Source organism: Hemicordylus capensis, chromosome 3, assembly GCF_027244095.1.
Source record: "Hemicordylus capensis ecotype Gifberg chromosome 3, rHemCap1.1.pri, whole genome shotgun sequence".
Lineage (NCBI taxonomy): Eukaryota > Metazoa > Chordata > Lepidosauria > Squamata > Cordylidae > Hemicordylus > Hemicordylus capensis.
The window spans coordinates 58,490,001-58,512,968 of record NC_069659.1 but is presented as its reverse complement, the minus strand read 5'-3'; the positions used below and the strand labels follow the sequence as shown (position 1 = coordinate 58,512,968).

Here is a 22,968-nt window from a genome sequence, read left to right as displayed (position 1 = left end):
AAATGTGTAGGAAATGCCTATTGTTCAGTTCTAAACAGTGTTCCCTCTAACGGGGATTCCCAGATGGTGTTGACTACAACTCCCATAATCCCCAGCCAAGGCCATTGCAGCTGGGGATGCTAGGAGTTGTAGTCAACATCTGGGAATCCCCGTTAGAGGGAACAGTGATTCTAAAGTCCTCAAGTCTAAACCTTTCCTAGACTTACACCATATTCTTGAAGAGAAACTTCTCTGTGTGTAGCTGTGCCCTGTCCATATTACTTTGAGATTTCTGAGGCTGCTATAATGCTGGATACTGATGGAATTTTGAACCAGTATATACTAACAAATACATCTCTAGAGGTTCTCCCCCACCACCACCACCATTTGCAATAGCCTTCCCCCAATTAAAAAATAATAATATTGGTATAAGTGCTGAAAACCTATTTACATTTTTATTCACATCTTCAGATGCAAAATGTCAAGAATGTGGTAGAGTTATCTTCTAATTTTAAATATCTTGCATGTGAAATTATGAATCTGTAAAGTCGTGTCTCTAGAGTATTGTCATCCTTTTGTTCATTTAGTTCTCCCGATTAGCAGAGGGAGTGGATTATGAGGAAAAATAATACCTTTCTTTGTGTGGCAGACTGACAGAAAAATGTACTGTTCTGCGTTTTTCTTTTTAAACAGCTCCTTTAGTAAAGATTAAACAAGCTTTAACCAAACTGAAGCAAGAAACCGTTCAGATGGACATACGAATTGGTGTAGTGGAACACACATTACTTCAGTCAAAACTGAAAGAAAAATCAAATATGACTAGAGATATGCACGCTACTATAATTCCAGATTCTTCCATTGTTGGTACCTATTAAACTTGCTCACTTGTTTTTATTATTCTAGGCAAATCAAATTTTGTACATAATATATTTTTTTACATGATGTATGTCACGTTATATAGAACATTACAGATCTGTTAATTTTGTTTGTATAAATGGAGTAATGCTACATTTTATGTCCAAGGAGATTTATTACCCCCCCTTTTTTTTGTAAAAACAATTTAATAAAATCTCATTAACAAGCTTCTAGTCTGTTAAGCCATGGGGTTTGAATTTATCGGACATACTGGAGAGCAAATACCTTGGCATAAAACTGGTGTGTTGCAAAACCTCTTCTAGCTAGCAACATGAGCTTCAGTGAGACTTGGTGCCCTTTTTCTTTCTTTCATAGGTTTTAGATCAGGTCTGTCAAATGTAAAGCTCAGGGCCTTTATCATCCCTTTGATGTCCCAGTATGGTCCACGTTATCTCTACCACAGGTAGAGAACCCCTGCTCTGCCACATTTCACATAAAGTGCTGAGGGCTAGGAATTGGATCTTTGAGGTTATCCATGTTCACTCTCATCTTGGGTTGTGCGCCTGCACAGTAACCCCTGTGGAAGAATTCCATGCTCCATGAGGTGCTCTTCGGCTCTGCTGAATTGTGCACATGGCACAACCATTATTTTCATCAGGGGAGCACCTTTCTCCTTGGTTCCGCCTTGACCGCTGCGTTGCATCATGAAAGATTCGCTCCATCTATCCCAGTTCCTGTGGTATAAAATATTTCTTGATTCTTCGGCTTTGACTACAGACAGTTCTATGGCTTATTCTGTGGATTTCGTTTCCGCTTTGTTTTTCTTGGTGATTTTATGACTTCAACAGTCTTTTCCAGTTTCTCCTTTGTCTCTCCCCTTTCTGTAGGTCTAATGGAAGTTATAAAATCACCTGAAAGAGATAGAGAGCCCTCTGAAGGGGAATACAATTCTAGGTCCTCTTCTGAAGGGGCCTCTGTTCAAACAGAGAACACTTTGGATCCTTCCCCTGATGAGACTGTAGCACATCCTCCTCTACAGAGGAGACTAAGTTGTACAGCATTCGAGTGTCAGACATGGCAAAAGCTTTTAGGCTTAGAATTGAAAGCACCAATGCCTGAGGTCAAGGACCCTCTGTACAACTTCATGGCCAGTTCTTCAGCCGCCCAACCAGTATTTGAACCAATGCTGCCTGTCCTTGCCAATTCTGTGAAAGTGTGCTAGTACGCGCCATCAGCCTCAACAACATCAACGAGGCTGGAAAGTTTGTATAGAGTACAAGAGGAGTCCTGCCCCTTCCACTTTAAACACCCTCCACCAAATTTGCTGGTGGATGATTGCGCTGTAATCAGTAAATGAGGCCACACGCACTCAGCCCTGGTTGATAAGCAAGGAAGGAAGTTAGATGCTTTGGGGTGCTGATCTTACTCTGTCATGCCTTACCATTAAAATAACCAACTACATAGCCTCAACCCTCAGCCCAACACACCTCCTATTCCCATGCAACTCAACTCGGCGCTCTCTCTATCCTCCCTGTCTCAACTGCCTTTTTTAAACCCCGCACCCCCCTCCTCTGAACCTTCTGTAACCCACACAAACTCACACCTTCATTTACTGGCTCCTTGTTCCACCACATTCCCCACCATTCTTGCTTTGCAGTGTCATTCCCGATCGGAATGACCTGTCTAAGCTGGCAACAATTATGGAGATTACATATAAGTGGTGTTTGATTCGTTACAACTTTACATAACTGAAATCATTACATTTTCTTTACACAATTTTAAAAACTTTACATTAAACTTTTCACTGTCTTGACAAGGCAGCAGCAATTACATTTCGTTTTCCTGGAATGTATTCCATAACAAAACTAAACTCCTGCAAGATCCATGACCAACGTTGAAATTAGGTGTTGCTATTAGTCATGGTTTGTAACCATTTTGATGCCTTGTGGTCAGTTATTACTGTAAATTCTTGTCCTCATACATATGGTTTGAGTTTCTCCACTGCCCATATGATTGCCAAGCATTCTTTTTGTATTGCTGATAGGTTTTGTTCCCATAGTATTAACTTTCTGCTTAAACAGATTACAGGATGCCTGGTTCCATTATGTTCCTGCATCAGAACTGCCCCAATGCCAGTGTGGCAACATAAAACTGTTTTTGATAGTCTGGATCCCTTTAGGATGGGAGCACAGCACATGGCTTCCTTTAAACTATCAAATGCATGCTGACACTCTGCAAACCACTTTAACTTATCCGGATGTTGGTTGTTGGTGAGCTCAGTCAATGGAGTGGCTATGACACCAAAGTTTGGAATGAACCGTCTTTAGTAATTTGCCATGCCCCAAAAAGATCTCACCTGCTTCTTTATCTCTGGCACTTTCCAATTCCTTATAGAAGGGATTTGCAAAGGGATTTCCATAGTCTGGGAAACAAATCAGTGGGGATTAGAACCCACAACCTCTTGCTCCCTAGGTAAGTTACTTCCCCACTGTGCCATTAGGTGGCTTCACACCAACATTAGGCACCCCATCATGTAATAGTTTGAGCCTGATACCTTTGCTTTAGATAACAGAACAAAGGGCCTCCGCAGCTAAGAACAAAAATAACTAATATTTTCTCCCTAGCTTTACAGTTCATTATTTCTTTATAAATCTGGAACTGAGGGTTACACTTTTGAAAATGCATGTGTTATACATTTTTTGGTTGTGTGTAACTGTAAGGGATTTACTACTTATATTTGTGCATGTCACAATATAGACATTCTGCACCTGTGAAGTCGGTTACATATTTAGATAGATGCTGAGCAGCCTGTTTTGTCACTGGTGCAGTTATCCTTGGATTTGAAATGAGCCCTCATCATGAATGTGCCTTAATGACACTTTCAGCCAAGCTTTTTTCAGTAGAGCAATGTATATGCTGAAATCTCTGCTGCTGAAATCAATGAAATTTAAAAATCTGTTTAACTGAATCATGCCTTATGTGCATAAGCCCCATTACCGTTTAGCAGTAAGCATGCCTACACTTCTCTAGATCATTTTGTGTCTCGTGGCCCACTCTGAAAAGTCACTGGCAGCCGTTGAAGAAGATTTTGTGCCTAATATCTACCTTCACCTTCCAAGGGAAGCTCCCCTTGCTCTTAGAGAACCATTGGGTCGCAGAGTGAAAGGTACCTTGTTAATGCATCAAAGGCCTATCTGAAAATCCCTGCTTGCTTAGAAATACAATCCACTGATGAATACTGCATGTGAATTCTAGATCACTGTGCACCTATCCTCTACCCCTGCCCTTCCATATATATTAATTTAATCATGATTTCTAATCGTGCATGATCAAATTGAAGTGTTACATTAAAGTTAATTGGAGTTGAGTGGCAGTTTATATTTATTTATTTATTACAATTTACAAAATTTAAAACAATAAATCAAGAATATATGAACAAAAAGTATGTTAAGAGCAATAATATGAAAAATAAAGTATTATACAAAATAGGCAAGAAGAACCACAATCTATCTGGTTAAGCTTCCCTTATCTGACTCATAAGATCTACACTTTACGGTGGTTCTTGCAACCAGTAATTGGCAGAGGGGGAGGAAGGCAGGGGTGAACCTACCATTCCTCCAGACAATCTATAGTCTCCTCTTCAATGCACCATCACACGCCCACATGATCCACACTGCTCCCAGCAGGACAGATCACTGGAGACTGGGAAAACAAGTCTTGTCCTCCTGGTATCCCACAATGCACTACACGACAAGCACAGTGCATTGGGGGAATCCCCCATCAGTAAGGCACTCTAGGTGCCTGATTCTGTGTGTGCTGGGGTGGCACGCAGTCTGAGAACACACACAACCCCAGCCCTGGGGTTGAGGATGCGCTCATGCCCTCTAACCCCAGTTAAGGGTGGGGGTAAAAAGTAAACAAGGAACTGAAATTGGGCTGGGCTGTCCTAGCCTCGGCTGCTCATATGAAAAGCCTCTTTGAGTGTTTGGCAGAGCACAGTATATGATACTATGCCAAAGAAAGCTGAAAAGGGAAATTAGGAGAGTCACTTCACTCCAGAGTGCATCGAGTTTACTTGAAACCACAATACTAGAAGCCCAGTTAGATTGTATACACCAAAAGGAGGAAAGGTACCACTAAGTCCAGGAAGATGCCAGCATGGCTAACAGGTAAAGTCAAGGAAGCAATAAAAGAGAAGAAGACTTCCTTCTGAAATTGGAAGGTCTGTCCAAATGAAGAGAACAGAAAGGAACACGAATTCTGGCAAAAGAAATGCAAGGTGACAAAAAGGGAGGCAAAAAGAGAGTGTGAGGAACATTTAGCTAAAAGAGTCAAGGGGAATAACAAAAACTTCTTTAAATATATCACATGCAAGAAACCTGCCAGGGAGGCAGCTGGACCATTAGACAATGAAAGGGATTATTAAGGAGGATATGGAGGTTGCAGAGAAGCTAAATGAGTTCTTGAATCTGCCTTCACAGCAGAGGATACTGAGCATATACCTGTTCCTGAACCAGGTTTTTCAGGGACGGTGGCTAAAGAACTGAGTCAGATAGAAGAGACAAGAGATGTTCTAAACTGGAAAAACTGAAAACTAGCAAATCGCCAGGATGGAATGGCATTCATCCAAGAGTCCTCAAAGAACTCAAATGTGAAATTGCCAACCTCCTTGCTAAAACATGTAACTTATCCCTGCAATCAGGCTCTCTACCGGAGGACTGGAAAGTAGCAAATGCAACACCGATTTTCAAAAAGGGATCCAGGGGCAATCTGGGAAATTACAGGCCGGTTAGCTTAATGTCCGTTCCAGGCAAATTGATGGAAAGCATTCTCAAGGATAAAATGTTAAAGCACATGTATTCGGGCCAACTTGGACTCCACTATTTCTGCAGGATCTGTGAGGGAGGTATCCAGCAATCCCTCTTGCATTGCTAGGTTGGATCAGTTTCAATCTGTGACTCCTGATGACGTGGACAAGCTGCTTGGAGCAGTCCGGCCTGCCACTTGTTCTCTGGATCCTTGCCCAACTTGGCTGCTTCAATTTAGCGGAGAGATTGTTGGAGATGGCCTAGTTAGTATCATAAATGCATTGCTGAGGGAGGGTAGGGTGCCTCCTTGTTTGAAGGAGGCAATAGTTAGACCTCTTCTTAAGAAGCCTTCCCTGGATCCCTCAGCGATGGATAGTTATAGGCCAATCTCCAGTCTCCCCTGGTTGGGCAAGGTAATTGAGAGGGTGGTGGCCAAACAGCTCCAGGCAGTTCTGGAGGAAACTGATTATCTAGACCCATTTCAAACTGGCTTTAGAATGCCCTGTGGGGTTGAGACAGCCTTGGTCGGCCTGATGGATGACCTTTACCAGGGAATCGACAGAGGGAGTGTGACTCTGTTGGTCCTCTTGGATCTCTCAGCGGCATTCGATCCTATCAACCATGTTATCCTTCTGGGTCGCCTGAGGGAGTTGGGAATAGGAGGCATTGCTTTGCTATGGTTCCGTTCCTATCTCTCGGGAGATCCCAGATGGTGGAGCTTGGTGACAGTCGCTTCTTAAAGCAGGTGCTGTTATATGGAGTCCCCAAGGGCTCCATTCTGTCACCAATGCTTTTAAACATTTACATGAAACCGCTGGGTGAGGTCATCAGGAGATTTGGTGCTGGATGTTATCAGTATGCTGATGACACCCAAATCTTCTTCTCCCTTTCTTCTTCAGGAAATTGCACTCATTCTCTAAATGCCTGCCTACAGGCAGTAATGGGCTGGATGAGGGATAACAAATTGAAGCTGAATCCAAGCAAGACGGAGGTGCTCATTGTGGGGGCTCAGAATCTGAGGGGTGTGTTAGATCTTCCTGTGCTGGATGGGGTTACACTCCCCCAGAAGGAGCAGGTGCGCAGCTTGGGAGTACTCCTGGACCCAGGCCTCACCCTTGTATCTCAGGTGGAGGCCATGGCCAGGAGTGCTTTCTATCAGCTTCAGCTGATTCGACAGCTGCGCCCATTCCTTGAAGAAGATGATCTCAAAACAGTGGTGCACCAGCTGGTAACCTCCCAGCTTGACTATTGCAGTGCGCTCTATGTGGGGCTGCCTTTGTACGTAGTTCAGAAACTTCAGTTAGTTCAGAATGCGGCAGCCAGATTGGTCTCTGGGGCAACCCGGATAGACCATATTACGCCTGTTTTGAAACAATTGCACTGGCTGCCAATATTTTTCCAGGCAAAATACAAAGTCCTGGTTATTACCTTTAAAGCTCTGAATGGCTTAGGCCCGAGTTACCTCAGAGAGCACCTTCTTCTGCGTGATCCCCACCGCACATTAAGGTCATCTGAGAAGGTTCGTCTCTAGTTACCACCAGCTTGTCAGGTGGTGACTCAGAGGTGGACCTTCTCTATAGCTGCTCCGGGGCTGTGGAATGCGCTCCCTGCGGAAATCTGTAATTTGAATTCTCTATTAGCCTTCAGGTGAGCCCTGAAAATGTATCTGTTTGGCCTAGCTTTCCAGAGTTTTTAAATTGGTTTTAATATTTTAACCCGGTTTCAGGGTTTTTAATTACTGTGATTGTTTAATTTTTGTTTTAAAATGTTTTTGAATGGTTAATTGTTGTTATATTGTTTTTTAGTTTTTGTTTTAGCTCTTTACTGTTTTAATAGTTTGTTTTAATTGTAAACTGCCCTGAGCCATTTTAGAAGGGTGGTATAAAAATCAAATCAAATCAATCAATAAATAGAAGAACAGGCCCTGCTGGGAGAGAACCAGCATGGCTTCTGCAAAGGTAAATCTAGCCTCGCAAACCTTTTGAAATTCTTTGAGAGTGTCAGTAACTTAAGTGTGTGGATAAAGATGATCCGGTTGGCATAGTATATCTGGACTTCCAAAAGGTTTTCAACAAAGTTCATCATCCAAGACTCGAGAAAACTTAGCAGTCATGGGATAAGGGGACAAGTACATGTGTGGATTGCTAACTGGTTAAAGGTCAGGAAACAGTAGGTATAAATGGAGAGTTTTCACAATGGAGGGAAGTAAGAAGTGGGATCCCACAAGGATTTGTACTTCCGAATTTATGAATTTATTCATAAACTAGTAACTTTAAGCCCGCTAAATTAACGGGCGCTAGTAGACCGCTATTGCGTCCTGCCTAGTCCCTGCTTTGCTCCCTGCCCGCATGGTCGCCGCTTTGCTCCCCTTTTGGCAGCTTTTCCCCGGCCAGAAACCATGGCTGGCCGGGGAAAAGTGGCCGCACCGCATCCTCGCCCGCACCGCGTCCTCTGGCCCTCCTCTGGGCGAGGATGCGGCTCCGCCGCCTTGCCCGCACCGCGTCGCACCGCGTCCTCTGGCCCTCCTCTGGGCAAGGACACGGCTTCACCGCCGCCTCACCCGCACTGCATCCTCTGGCCCTCCTCTGGGCGAGGAAGCGGCTCCTCCTCCGCCGCCTCGCCCGCACCGTGTCACACCGCGTCCTCTGGCCCTCCTCTGGGCGAGGACACGGCTTCGCCACCGCCTCGCCCGCACCGTGTCCTCTGGCCCACTCTCCCACCACGTCCTCTGCCCCACTCTCCCTCCTCCCTTCTGCCCCACACTCTTGACTCTGTTCTCCTCCCTCTCACCCCACTTTCTTGCTCTCCCTCCCCCTCCCTCCCCCTCCCACCCCTCTCTCTCACCCTCCTCTCCCTGTCAGCCTCCTGCCCCAGTTCCTCCTGCCCTCCCCTGCCCCTCTCCCTCTTGCCCTTCCCTTCCCCCTGCCCCTCTCCCTCTTGCCCTTCTCCCTCCCCCCTGCCCCACTCCCTCTTGCCCTCCCCCTCTCCCCTGACCCACTCCCTCTTGCCCTCCCCCTCTCCCCTGCCCCACTCCCTCTTGCCCTCCCCCCTCCCCCCTGCCCCACTTCCTCTTGCCTTTCCCCCTCCCCCCTGCCCCACTCCTTCTTGCCTTTCCCCCTGGCCCACTCCCTCTTGCCCTGTACCCTCCCCCACTTCCTCTTGCCCCTCCTCCACCCCTCCCCCCTCCCCCTGCACCACTCCCTCTTGCCCTTCCCCCTCTCCCCTGCCCCACTCCCTCTTGCCCTTCCCCCTCTCCCCTGCCCCACTCCCTCTTGCCTTTCCCCCCCCTGCCCCACTCCCTCTTGCCCTTTTCCCTCCCCCCTGTCCAGTAGAGTCATGCGCTCCGGGCCCCACCGCCGCCATTCCTCCTCCCACCGCCGCCAGCCTCCATGCTGCCACCGACCTCCCCGGCCAGGCCAGGGCCCCGCCACCGACAGCCTCCCCTTTCTGGGCTGGGCTGGCCGCCGCCTGTGGCCTCCGCGGCCGGGCCGGGCCCTTCGCTGCCGGCCTCCGCAGCTGGGCCGGGCCCTTTGCCGCCGGCCTCCACGGCCGGGCCGGGCCCTTTGCCGCTGTTGTCTGGGCTGCAGTGCCGCTTCTTTTCAACCCGACCAACATGGCGGCCGGTGTCTGCATCCGAGTCTCTCTCGGCGTGTTCTGCGCACGCGCACCACGCATGCGCAGAACACCCGAAAAAGACACGGACGCAGGCACCAAGCATTTTATTATATAGGATGATCTAGAAGGAGGGGTAAGCAGCAAGGTGGCCAAATTTGCAGATGATACCAAACTCTTTGGGGTAGTGAATCCAAAATGGATTGTGAGGAGCTCCAAAGGATCTCTCCAAACTGGGTGAGTGGGCAACAAAATGGCAAATGCGGTTCAATGTTGGCAAGTGTAAAGTGATGCACATTGGGACAAAAAATTCCAACTTCAAGTATATGTTGACAGTATCTGAGCTGTTGGTGATTGACCACCATGAGAGGAGAGCTGATCTTGTGATAGCAAGCATGATTTGTCCCCTTAGCTAAGCAGGGTCTGCCCTGTTTGCATGTGAATGTGAGACTTGATATGTGAGCACTGTAAGATCTTCCCCTTAGGGGATGGAGCTGCTCTTGGATAGGTTCCAAGTTCCCTCCCTGGCTTCTCCAAGATAGGGCTGAGAGAGATTCCTGTCTGCAACCTTGGAGAAGCTGCTGCCAGTCTGTGAAGACAATACTGAACTAGATGGACTAGTTCAACTCAGTATATGGCAGCTTCCTATGCCCTATGTCTCTATGACCAGGAGAGGGATCTTGGGGTCATGCTAGACAGCTCGTTGAAAGTGTCAACTCAATGAGCGGCAGCTGTGAAAAAGGCCAATTCCATGCTAGGGATCATTAGGAAGGGGATTGAAAATAAAATGGCTAATATTATAATGCCCTTATACAAAACTATGGTGCAACCACACTTGGAGTACTGCATACAGTTCTGGTGGTCACATCTAAAAAAGGACTTTGTAGAACTGGAAGAGGTGCAGAAGAGAGCAACCAAGATGATCAGGGACCTAGAGCACCTTCTTATGAGGCAAGGCTACAAGACGTGGGGCTCTTTAGTTTAGAAAAAAGATGACTGTGGGGAAACATGATAGAGGTCTATAAGAGAAATTCTTCTGTCTCACACATAACACTAGAACCAGGGGTCATCCCATGAAATTGATTGCCAGGAAATTTAGGACCAGCAAACAGGTACTTTTCCACACAACTTATAATCAACTTCTGGAATTCTCTGCCACAAGATGTGGTGACAGCCAACAACCTGGATGGCTTTAAGAGGGGTTTGGATAACTTTATGAAGGTGAGGTCTATCAACAGCTACTAGTCAGAGGGCTATAGGCCATCTCCAGCCTCAAAGGCAAGATGCCCCTGATTACCAGTTGCAAGGGAGTAACAGCAGGAGAGAGGGCATGCCCTCAACTCCTGCCTGTGGGCTTCTGGCAGCATTTGGTGGGCCACTGTGTGAAACAGGATGCTGGACTAGATGGGCCTTGGGCCTGATCCAGTTGGCCTGTTTTTATTTTCTTATAAACTCCTGAAACGGGCACTTATTTTAACCTAAGTTCCGTAACACATTTAGACGATGTTGCTTTTGGTAATTCCTAGTATGAATAATAGTAATAAACAAAAGATTCAGCTTTGATGATGCAATGACTGTAGGTATTCAGAAAAAAACACACTTGTCTTCCTCCTTGGAAAACTGAAATCCAAGTCCCTTGCAGCACTCAAACGTGTCCAGACCTGTAAGGAATATCCCATGATATCATTCATTCATTTGTATTTCTAATTTTGCTTCCTCTAATCCTAGCTGCAGGGTTTTCCCCTTGAGTCACACTGCTTCCTGGATTTTAGACTATGAGGTTCCTGGACTGACTGTCATCCTGCTACTGTTGTACCTGGTTCCTATCTAGGCTTTTAAGAGCTTGGTTGAGAGTTGAGGTTCTGCTCATTGAAACAATGCCAAGCTAAATATTCAAGCAAAAAGCCTTTTTCTCATCAGCCCTAAAAGATGCAGTTGTAAAAGTACAAACAATCCTTTGCAATAATGCTTAGGTCAAAAATATCTGCAGTGTGGCTCACTTCTCTTCAGTAGAGATTAAATTGTGCCAGTTGTAGGTCAGAGATGACTTGGGGCTAAATTCACATGGCTGGCTCCATACTGATAATCAAACAAGTTTATTGCATACAGACTTTCCTACCCATTGACACATTACTTGCACATGATGGGAAGCAGTTTTTGTAAGATCATGTGTGACACAAAGTTCATACAATAAAATAATTGTATGGAACTGTGTGGTGTGTGGTCTTCTTTTCCTGTCCCCATTAGCTGAGAAGCAACAAAGTAAAAGAAGGAAGATTTGATGTGGTTATAGTAATGAAATCCACTATTCAAGCAGAGAGTTGAGATCTTGATCGGAACACAAGGGTTGGTGCAGGACTGGCTTTGCCATTAGGCAAGGATGAGGCAACCTACTTCAGGCAGTGAATTTTGGATATCATTAAAGAGCAGCAAACTATCAGTTACTTAGTTCTGATTTACAATTAACATGAGAGGTGGTCTCTTGATTTTTCCACATTTGATACCAACATGTCTTGGACATTTAGAATCATATCAGCACTGATCTTTCACTATTGCATGTGTTGCTTAACAGGTCACATGGCACATTTTCTCCATTTTAAGGAACTGTGCTTGTATTAAAAGTTCTGTGGATTAAACCACAATACATGCTAAGTAATTGAATTAATTTCAGGAATTAATTTTCAACTCCTTTTGCTGCCTACGCAAATCCTCCCACTTCCATTTCACAAACTTGCTCCTTTTCACTCATGAGCTCCATTGTTATGTTGGACTCGTTTTGCTGTCGTACATCTGCGCTGAATGCAGTTGTATTTCAGTGATGAAAAGAAGATTATTAATGAAGCGCTTTGAATCTTTCAAGGTAAAGATTTCCTTGGAAGGAAAGATATTTATATGCTTTTCTCTGTGTTCGTTTCTTCTCCTCTTTGCTCGACATGCACAAGGCTGTTACTGTTCAAGCAACTTTAAATTAGAGCTGCTGGTTTGTTTATTTTAATGTGAGGATGTGTATAGTGCAGAGTTCTTCACCATGGCCCCTATCAACATGAAGTCTGGCTCCCTGGCTAATAGTTTAATGGGCCTGGCTTTGGCCAAAACAGAATCCTCTGCACAATCCCCCTGACACCTTGCAGAGGTAACCATTCCCAATCAGTGCTTTGCCCAATGTATGGGGACTTCTTTAAAGAAAGCAGAGCCATTTGAGGCCCTGCACCATCTTGAAAGGCATACACAGAGTGCTGGGAAGTGCTTTCCTCATAGAGCTCTTGAGAGGGTTCTGTCTCAAAGGCCTTCCCAGAACAGAGAAAATAAGTGCTGTGCAGAGGTCAGCACAGCAGGAAATGACTTTCCCTTGGAAAGTGTTTTGTCCAAGTGACCCCTGTTTTTTTTTTTAAAAAAAACAAACCAACCAGGGATGATCACTTCTATAGTGTAAAAGAGGGAGGAAATTTAAATGAATCTTTGATTCAGGGACATTTCTTCATAATGGTTTTAGCCTGGACTTTTAATGTGTTTGCTTAATTTGGTTATTTTTATTAGTTTTATTTTATATTGTATCTATTTTATTGTTGTGAGCCATCCCAAGCAGTAGTGTACTGGAAGGGTGGGGTATAAATATTTTAAATAAATAAAAATAAAATGATGTGTGATACTGTAATCCACCTGAACCAGGGCAGGGATAAATCTAACTAGCTTATAATTTCCAGCATGCGTTTAGAATTGCAGTTCCTGGGCTACTGTATTATTTATAAAAATTTAATGTTTGTTAATTAACTGAGAGCTTAATTGACACTTATTAATGAAAAGATTTTCCCACAAGCATACATGTTGCTCAACAAGGAGATGTCACTGACAAGAAAGAATTGCTTGGGAAGCATAACAGGTCCTCAGCAGGAGGGCCTTCTGTCAGCTGTGATGCCAAAAAGCCCTGGTGGTACTTGCCCCAGATGTCCAAAATTATGCATCAGCTTCATGAAAACTCCAGGTTTATATAACAATGATGAAGTATCTTGTGGAGCTAAACAGATTCACTGTAGCAGATTCATTTTGTGGACTAGAGCCCACTGTAGGCTGCAACATAACAGGTGCCACAAAATGTGTACAGATGGACCTCGCTATATGCAGTCCCAACATCCATGGTTCCACAGATCCGTGACTGGGCAATTGACACCTGACCTCAGTATATGTGGGGGGCAGGGTTAACTTGCACATATCCATGGTTTCCAGGTGGCCAGAAATGACCCCTGAGGTCATTTCTGGCAGCCATTTTGAGGAAAGGTGACATTTTGTGGCTCATTAGTTTAAAACAAATTTCCCCTGTGGTTTTTTGTGGGTAAATAGCAGATTTAGGACTTGGGGGGGGGGGCATTGTTGGACAGCTGAAGACCAGCAGAGCATACTAAGATAGCTTTTTAACCATTTTTAGGGCCGTTTTTCTCCATTTTTAGCATGTTTTCCAGTCTCCATGAAACTAACCCCCCAATTCCTTTTGCTGCAATGCCTTCTTATCTGTGGTTCCATTATTTACAGATGTAGTGGAGAATGGAACCCACATGGATAACGAGGTCCACCTGTAGGACTGTTGCAGTTACGACAGATATTATGACCTCTCAGGAGTAAGAGTGATCCATAATGAAAAGGTTTTTTCTTTGTGCCATCTTAGTTCTGTGTCTTTAAGACACTGATGGTATAATTTTTGTTGTTCTTATGAATATTTATATACCATGTTTCAACAAAAGAGTTATCAAAGTGGTTTGCATAGAAAAAGAAAAGATGTTTCCCCTCCCAAAAGGGCTCACAGTCTAAAAAGAAATGCATATCAAGGTAGACACATGCAACCTCTGGAGTGATGCTCTGCTGAGGTTGGATGCGGATAAGTTGTTTCCTCTGCTGTATAAAGAGAATTACCACTTTACATTAATAATTTCTAGCCATGTGATTATGGACTAAACAAAAGTTTATCCCCCGTATCCCAATTTCAGGATTTCTTTCAAGGCTAACGATTTTTGGAAACCAATCTCTTTAGTAGGTAACTTTTGTTGCTCTTCTTTGCTTGGGTTCAGACTTAACACAGAACCACGATTTATGCTAACCAAAGAGGAGATTCTCACAATCAGCAAAAAGTGGGCTACGGGAGCCTAGCCTGCCTTTTGCTGATTGTCTGCTGCCACGGGAGCTGTGCGGCTTCCAGCAGCAAACTCTCCAAATTCCTCCTTCTCTTAGCCAAGGTTAGCTGAGCGAGCACTCTGCTAACCCCATCTTTTGGGTCATGTATTGCCGCAGTGCGGCTCCGCTCCGCAGCAACACATGAGGAGACCCCCGCTGGGAGGCTGAAACGAGCCTCCCGACCCTGGGGGTCTTTCCAGGATGCCCCCGTGCTCTCCAAGATGCCCCTGCATGACCCCCAAATCTCTGCAGCCTCCGCCGGCTCTGTGACAGAGACGGCAGTTGTGTAGGCAGCTGATCCAGCTGCCCAGGGCTGCTTTCCTGCTCGTCTGTGGGGAGAGCGGGCTAAGCCCGCTCTCCCCGCAAGCCCCTTCCCGGCGAGTCTCACTGATCATGAGACTCACCTCATAGTTAAGAACCCACTCCGGTTTGAGCTTTCAGGTTTACAACAGGTAAACTGTGGTCTATAGCTACTTGTCTGCTTTTGCTCCCATTCTGTTCAAGGCTTGGATTCCTAAGTTCACTCCTGTCTCCACAGTGTGCAATATCTGGAGGTGGAGCAATAGACATCAATTCTTATCAATGGTCTGTGAATTTAGATATACCATGTGTTATCTGTTCGCAGCCAAAGATGCTTACTATCCACAAGTTTCCAAGGATTTCTCCACAACAGAAGGCTGTGAAATGCCCCCTTTTTTTCTTTAAATGAAAGTGTAGACTATCAGGATGCCAAATTCTACACCAAGTATGAGATTCAAGCTGGAACAGTGGCTGACATACTGCACAAAAAACCATCACCCTAGCAACATTGTGTTTGGGCAAGTTACACAAAAGCAAAATTTGTACAAATTACTTTGTACAAGTGTATGCCCATTGTTTCCAGTTTTGAATTGTGTGCTTTGGCGGTTTATGCTTTCCAAGTTTCAGGTCCATTTTTGCCGTCATTCTTAATAAATGAAGTCATGGTGGCTTACAACAAAATTCATTAGTAACAGAGTAAGACAGTCTCTAAAACTGTAAAAGTGCAGGATAAGACAGCCATTAAAACAGGGCAAGCAAATAGTTTTCATCTATGTATTTTACCTGCCTACAGATATACTGGCTGACAGATTGCGCAAGAGTACATCAACCTAGAAATGTGTTTGAGCAAGTTGCACAAACACAAAATCTGTGCAAGCACAGGGCATTCACAGATATATGCTGATTGCTTTGCAGGAGTTGGGATTAATATCAAGGAAAGGGCATAGGAAGAATGGGGTTACATCAAGGAAAGGGTTAAACACTCCCAGAGTGGGGAAGTGGCAAACTTGTAAAGCAAGCCAATGGGCCTCCTAATTAGGAATAGAAAATCCATGGGAGGATGGATCTTCTGTCTCGTATCTAGTTCCCCCCACCCCATTAATCCCTTTTTATATTTGTCCATGTGAGTGCAGCTATTTGGACAGTTTACATAGTCAAAAGAAAATTATAGCATAAACCAGTCATATGTTTTAAATGTTAATTTAGAAGTCCGGGTGCACAGTATTTCAGTGTTAAGTGCAAAGTGAAGTACATCATAAATAATCTGAAATATACATGATGAGGGTTGTCTTCCATAATCTGATATGACACTTGGACTTCTTCCTGTAGATGTGGAGACGAGTACTGGTTGGATGACAACAATGTGACGTGACTGGGAGAAGAGTAAACTAGGGCTTGATGAATCCTTGTTTTGTTTTGTTTGTGCATGAAAATGTCAGTCCGTAAATTACTTGGTTCTTTTCCTGCTGGTAGCCCTCCGTGACAAATGGCTATGCCTTTTTATTTTGCACATGAGGTACTTGGGCTGGCTTTAATGTAACGTTTATATCATTGGTCACTGGCCTCCCTGTGCTCTAAATATGCTTTGCAAAGGCACTCTTGTTCCTCCATGGGTTCTCTAGAACCCCAAACAGGCACTCTATTTGCAATAGATTGGAAGGGTTGACCTTTTTACAATAGTCATATTCTTTGAAATCTGTATGGCAGGAGAGTATTTCCTTGTAGAAAATATGAAATAGAGATCGTTGCCTCTCCTCTTTGGGGGTTGAACATCAGAAGCTGCCTTATCCTGAACCAGACCATTGGTCCATCTAAGTCAGCATTGTTTATGCTGACTAGCAACAGCTTTCTTGGGTTTCAGACAGGGGACCTTCTCTGCCCTACATGGAAATGCTCAGGCACATAAAACTACTTTAGAAGCCATAAGCAAAACACAGATTTGAACTGTGACAGCTAAGGTGGAATTCTATACCTGAAAATGATACAGAACCTTCAAGTTCTGCCCCCCCCCCAAAAAAATTTTTTTTAAGGAAATTTAAGAAGCTTCCTTTCTGTTTAGGAAGCTTTACACTGGTGCTAAAGAACAAGGTTGCTTAGATGTTCCATAAGATGCTGGAAGACCATTGCTAGGTGTGCCCAATTAAAGGTAAAGTGGGCCATCAAGTCAATTTCGACTCCTGGTGCCCACAGAGCCCTGTGGTTGTCTTTGGTAGAATACAGGAGGGGTTTACCATTGCCTCCTCCCACACAGTATGAGATGATGCCTTTCAGCATCTCCCTATATCACTGCTGCTCAGTATAGGTGTTTCCCATAGTCTGGGAAGCATACCTATGGGGATTCGAACCAGCAGCCTTCTGCTTGTTAGTCAAAGTCCAATTCACACATGTTCAACACATGCACAATCTACACATGTGCAGTTATTCAGATATGCTCAGTTTGCATACAGTACTGATTTAACACATTTATATACTGCCAATAGCATAGGGCTCATGGCGGTTTACACAAAAATTAAAACAGAAAACCAGTAAAACCATTACAAAACAATTAAAGTCAATACAGGTGAAACTCGGAAAATTAGAATATCGTGCAAAAGTCCATTAATTTCAGTAATGCAAATTAAAAGATGAAACTGATATATGAGACAGACGCATTACATGCAAAGCGAGATAAGTCAAGCCTTAATTTGTTATAATTGTGATGATCATGGCGTACAGCTCATGAAAGCCCCAAATCCACAATCTCAGAAAATTAGAATATTACATGGAACCAAGAAGACAAGGATTGAAGAACAGAACAATATCGGACCTCTGAAAATTATAAGCATGCATATGTATTCAGTACTTGGTTTGGGCCCCTTTTGCAGCAATTACTGCCTCAATGCGGCGTGGCATGGATGCTATCAGCCTGTGGCACTGATGAGGTATTATGGAAGACCAGGATGCTTCATTAGCGGCCTTCAGCAGTTCTGCATTGTTTGGTCTCATGTCTCTCATCCTTCTCTTGGCAATGCCCCATAGATTCTCTATGGGGTCAGGTCAGGCAAGTTTGCTGGCCAATCAAGCACAGTACACTCTATACTTTTCAGAGGTCCGATATTGTTCTATTCTTCAATCCTTGTCTTCTTGGTTCCATGTAATATTCTAATTTTCTGAGATTGTGGATTTGGGGTTTTCATGAGCTGTACGCCATGATCATCACAATTATAACAAATTAAGGCCTGACTTATCTCGCTTTGCATGTAATGCGTCTGTCTCATATATCAGTTTCACCTTTTAATTTGCATTACTGAAATTAATGGACTTTTGCACGATATTCTAATTTTCCGAGTTTCACCTGTTTGAACACTTAAAACTTATCAAAGGCTTGGTTAAATGTGCATTTTCAGAGCTTTTGTAAAAGCTGTGGTGATGCTGAGGTTCTCACTCCAGCAGGGAGCACATTCTAACGCCCCAGGATGGCTATAGATAAGCCTGACCCTGAGTCACCACCAGCCGAGTGGCAGCAACTGTAGGTGGGGATCATGAAGAAGATGGCTTTTTCCTATATACCCCAGCGCTTTGTATTCCACTCGGAAACATGTTGGAATAGCATAATGCTTTTAAGACGGGAACAAAGTGGTCTCTTGGTTGCCCCTGAGACTAACCTGTCGAATTTTGCACCAATTGAAATTCCTAGTCTATGTACAAAGGCAATCCAGCATAGAGCAAATTTCAATAATCAAGCCTAGAGATTGCCAGCACATGCACTACTGTTCTGAGGTCACTCTCTTCCAGAAATAGACACAGTTGGCATACCAGCCAAAGCTAATGAAAGGTACTCCTGGCCACTGCCTCCATCTGAGGTACCAGAGAGCGACTTCGGTTCCAGAGTACTCACAAACCACATACTTTCTGGGGGAGTGTAATCCCATGCTGAACAGGCAGATAACCAATCTCCTGAGTTACTACTCATCACAATCAGCATCTATGTCTGGTTTGTATTCAGCTTCAATTTTATCCCTCACCCATGCCATTACCACCTGCAGACAGACGTTTAGGGAAGTTATGCTATATCCTAATGAAGTTGACAGGAGAAATAGATTTGGGTGTCAAATTGTGCATAATACCCTGAATCACACCTCCTAATGATCTCCCCCAGTGGTTTCATTTAGATGTTAAGCATTGGAGATAGTTGTATACTTCCTATCTGTCTGGCATTTGACAGGGTCTGTATCCAGGTTTACTTTTGAAATCAAGATATGTACTGTCATTCATACAAAAACAATCAAGTCTGCACACATAGACATACATACAACATAACATCTGAATAAGGCTAAAAAATGACCCAAAGATTCCAACTCAGAGGAAGACTCCTTCAGAAGAAAGAAATCTTTGGATCCAACCCATGTGTGTAGCATTCACATAGTCTTGGGGTAGGGTGAAAGTTAAGTTGTTTCTGGACTGTAATGAACTGCCTTCAAAAGAAGATTGGTTGATAAAATTTTTGGAATAGGCGGAGATGGCAAAACTTACAACACTGATAAGAGACCAAAACTTACAATGCTTTAAAGAAGATTGGAAACCATTTTTGTTGTACTTAAAGAATCAGTTTCCTACTATGGATCTTACAGCAGGATTTGAAATTTAGGGGGGGGAAATGCAGGTGGGGTAGACTAATTGTCTTTTTAAGGGTTTAAATTTGTGTTTTGTATTATTATTATAGCAAGGGTAAATTTTACAGTTGATGTTTCACGAAGAGAGGTGCGCGGGAAGTTCATTTTTGTCTATTATGTTTGTTATGGATACTATTGTTAAAATTAATAAAAATTGAATTTGGGGGGAAAAAGTTGTTTCTGGACTAGAAAATGGGCCAATTCCCAACCCCGGCACAAATTCAGATCTTGCCTTGGTGTTAAGAACCTTAAACATGGTCCTGTTTTACTAGCATGGGGGTTCCCAACCAGTGGTACTCCAGATGTTGCTGAACTACAACTCCCATTATCCCCAGCCACAATTTATTACCACTGGTTGGGAACCCCTGCTCATGTATGAGTGCCAGCACTTTGTAGAGTCAGACTGTAAGGCTGCTTCCTGAGCACATTTGCTAGTAAGCAAGTCCTCTCATTTATGCTTGCCTGAAAGTAAGCTCTATTAACTAGGCCTGTGTGCATTCACAAAATTAGGATTTGAATGATCTGGATTTGAAAATATTGGATTCAGAGACTCTGGCAATATTGGATCGCATTTGGAATTCTAATCTGAATTCTGACAAATTTGGATTTCCCCCCATAGTGGTCAAAGGGGAAATCCGGGGGGTGGGGGATCACAAAAAACACTGGTTACCAGTGCCTTGAAACATTTGACATATGTGAGGAAGGGGGTCAGGGCTCCTCATAGTGAATTTGAAGAGAATTAATCAAACTCATGAGCGTTTGTGAATTTTTGTTTAAAATGGCTGAAAATGATGAAATCTAGCTTGTTTCAAGCCAGAACTTTTAAAAAGTGTCTGAAACTGAAGATTCTCCTTGGGCCAGCATTCCACCCACATGTGGAGGGAAAAGGACATTCCTTTGATTTTATGTTGTTATTGTTATTGTTATTGTTATTATTATTTATTTCTGCATTGCAGGAATAGGCAGCCCTTTTAAAGAGGATTAAAGCTCTTAATGGCTAGAAGGAAAACAAGAAATTCTTTCTAACTACAAAAACAGACACATTCAAAGTACTTAACTTTTACTGACTGTGTCATTCTGCAATGAGAAAGACAAAAAATTAATATAAAACCAAAGGAACTTATTTTTTCCTCCACATGGGAGTGGAATGGTGGTCCTAGGATGGGCTTTGGATCCAGAACCTTTTGTAAAGTTCTGGCTTGAAAGAAACTAGTTTTAGCCCTTCTTTCTATTTTTAGGTTTTTTTCCCTCATGCACACATTTGGCCCTTCTAATTTGGCAAAGACATGGATCTTCAGTCATTTTCTGTCCCTTCCCTAAGCACACTTTCAAAATGTGAGACAGCAAATATAATGTTGCCATCTTGCTATTTGTTCAAGATGTGACATGTGAGGCCAGTCTGGGGAGGGGGATTCAAAAAGTGTGTGATCCATGAACACTCTCACATTTAAGTCATATTGAAACTATTCACTTTCAAGGAACATCAAGCAGCTGTCACAGACGTGTAGGGGTAACTGCCAAGTGCCACAATTCAGCTGCTTGGAATTTCCCAGAAGTGATGCACAGCTGTATGCTAGAATGCCAATGCAGCTGTTTGGCTGAACAGCTACATTTGTAGTTTTAGTGTTAGAATATCTTAATCCCTGGAAGCTTATTCATCAAGTAACTTGGGTCATTTTCCTGTAAAGCATCAGGAAGTTTGCTTTTTTTTTTAAAAAAAGGAAGGAACTGAGCTGTTTGAAAATAGAAATTGCAGCTAATAGAACTGGCATTGCCACCTTGTCCAGCAAAGGGTGGTGGACAAGGAGAGGGGAAAGAAACCCAGTGAGGAGCCGGCCAACTATTTAACCAATCTCAGAATATTGAAGCAGCGTAAAGCAGTCACAATGGCTCGATTGACTCTCATCAGTCTTACTGGAAGGCTGATTTCAGAAGACCCCATATTTAAGACGAACATGTCCATGTAATGTGCAAGAGGTAGAGATGGTGGAACATGTACTCCTCCATTGTGTTTTTTAATTGGTTACTACCTAGAATTAGTCTTCTGTGTGTGCACTCTCTCTTTTCCCCTCTCTCTCCTTTTCTCTCTATCTTGCCCCTTTCTCCTCTAAAAACAATGTGAAAAACCAATCTCACAGAATTGTCCTCACACAATATTGTCCTACACAGTGTGCAGCTCTTTTTATTTCCCAGTAATAATTTGACATGCTGCGCTTTGCATGGCACTGGCTCAGCCCTTCTAGCTTTGGCCAACATCACTTCTAGGGACATATTTGAGATGTGCACCCCTGGTGTAAAAGGTGGCAACCCAACCCACAGTAGATTGGATATCTGTCATATCCCGACCCTGTATACCCAGCCCTTCTTCCAACAAATGGTATACATTACTGTAAATATAAAATCCACTGGAAAATTGAGGTGGTACTTAAATCTTTTAGATTTAAATCTTTTTTGCTACTCAAACAGTTGAGCTCATGCAGTCCAATGTGTTAGTTGTGGATGATGCTACAGCAGTTTTGCAGCTTTTGCAGTTATCCAGTCCGGATCTTCATTTGGGAAAGGCAAGGTTTGTGTTGCATCACTGACACCATCTTTCATTAGCACGAAGCACTTGAGAACAAGGGCAGAGCGACCATTGCGTGAATGGGTTCAAAGAACTCGGGCCACTGCCCTGGCTCCCCACCTTGCTGCAAACACAGCGCTGGGCGGAATATGCTTGAAAGGGGGGGGGCTCAATTTGTGTGAGTGCACCCCCCCGTGTCTGACAGATATGGGGGGGGCGTGGCGGCAGGGGGAGCTGGCGGTGGCAAGCTGAACCAGGGCCGCCAGTGGCTTCCCTGCTTGAGGATGTTAGCTTAGGAGTAAGATCTTTATTTGTGTTCCAGCTGAACTAGCATGTCAACTCCCATTCCCAACTACTTTCCCCTAAGTCTGTGTCTCCACTTAATTCTATTATGCATGATACAGAGAGAGCCTCAATAGGTGATATACCACATGGGAGTGACTTATTCTGTTGTGGACAATTTCTTCAGAATACTGTATGCCTTTGCTTGCCGCTAATGTTACTTTTATCAATTCCAGGGCCCATAAAACACCTGAGACCCACTGTGTCTTTGATCTGTATATGAAATTGCCATTGCTGCATCTAGGACTCTGTACATGACTCTGTGTTCCTAGTCAAGCTTCACAAATTGATTTGCACATTCACAGAACAATAAGATGGCACAATGGCACACAATAGGTTCCTCCGCCTGCTTTTATACAGCCAACAAATAGCACAGTGCCCTCTTTAAAAGCACAAGCTTAACAGTGGACTCAGCACAGACGCCTGTTCTGCAAAAGCAATTATCCATGTCATTTATTCGGCAGAGGGATCAATGCAGGAAACAGAAGCAGCATTAAAGCTAAACCAGTCCCTTCAGATTAGGTTCACGCCCAGGGTTTGTTTCTGATGTGAGAGATTCAGACCATACGATTAATAAAATTAAGAACTGTTTGTGTCACTCTGTGATAATGAAATTCTCTCCGGCCAAATAATGGCAGATAAGGTGCTCATTCAACTCGGTTCACCCAGAGAAACGAGGGAAGAAAATATAATG

General features: G+C 43.8%; 1 protein-coding gene across 4 annotated transcripts in view; it reads left to right on the top strand.

The window, feature by feature from the left end:
* IFT57 (intraflagellar transport 57) overlaps nt 1-1,062 on the top strand; it is a 30,959-nt gene extending 29,897 nt beyond the window's left edge. For all 4 annotated transcript variants that reach the window (XM_053310546.1, XM_053310547.1, XM_053310549.1 and 1 more), the window contains exon 11: nt 673-1,062. In XM_053310546.1, coding sequence (XP_053166521.1) covers nt 673-854 — 182 coding nt within the window. In that variant the 3' untranslated portion in view covers nt 855-1,062. The remainder of the gene's footprint in view (nt 1-672) is intronic.
* Nucleotides 1,063-22,968: the final 21,906 nt, after the last annotated feature.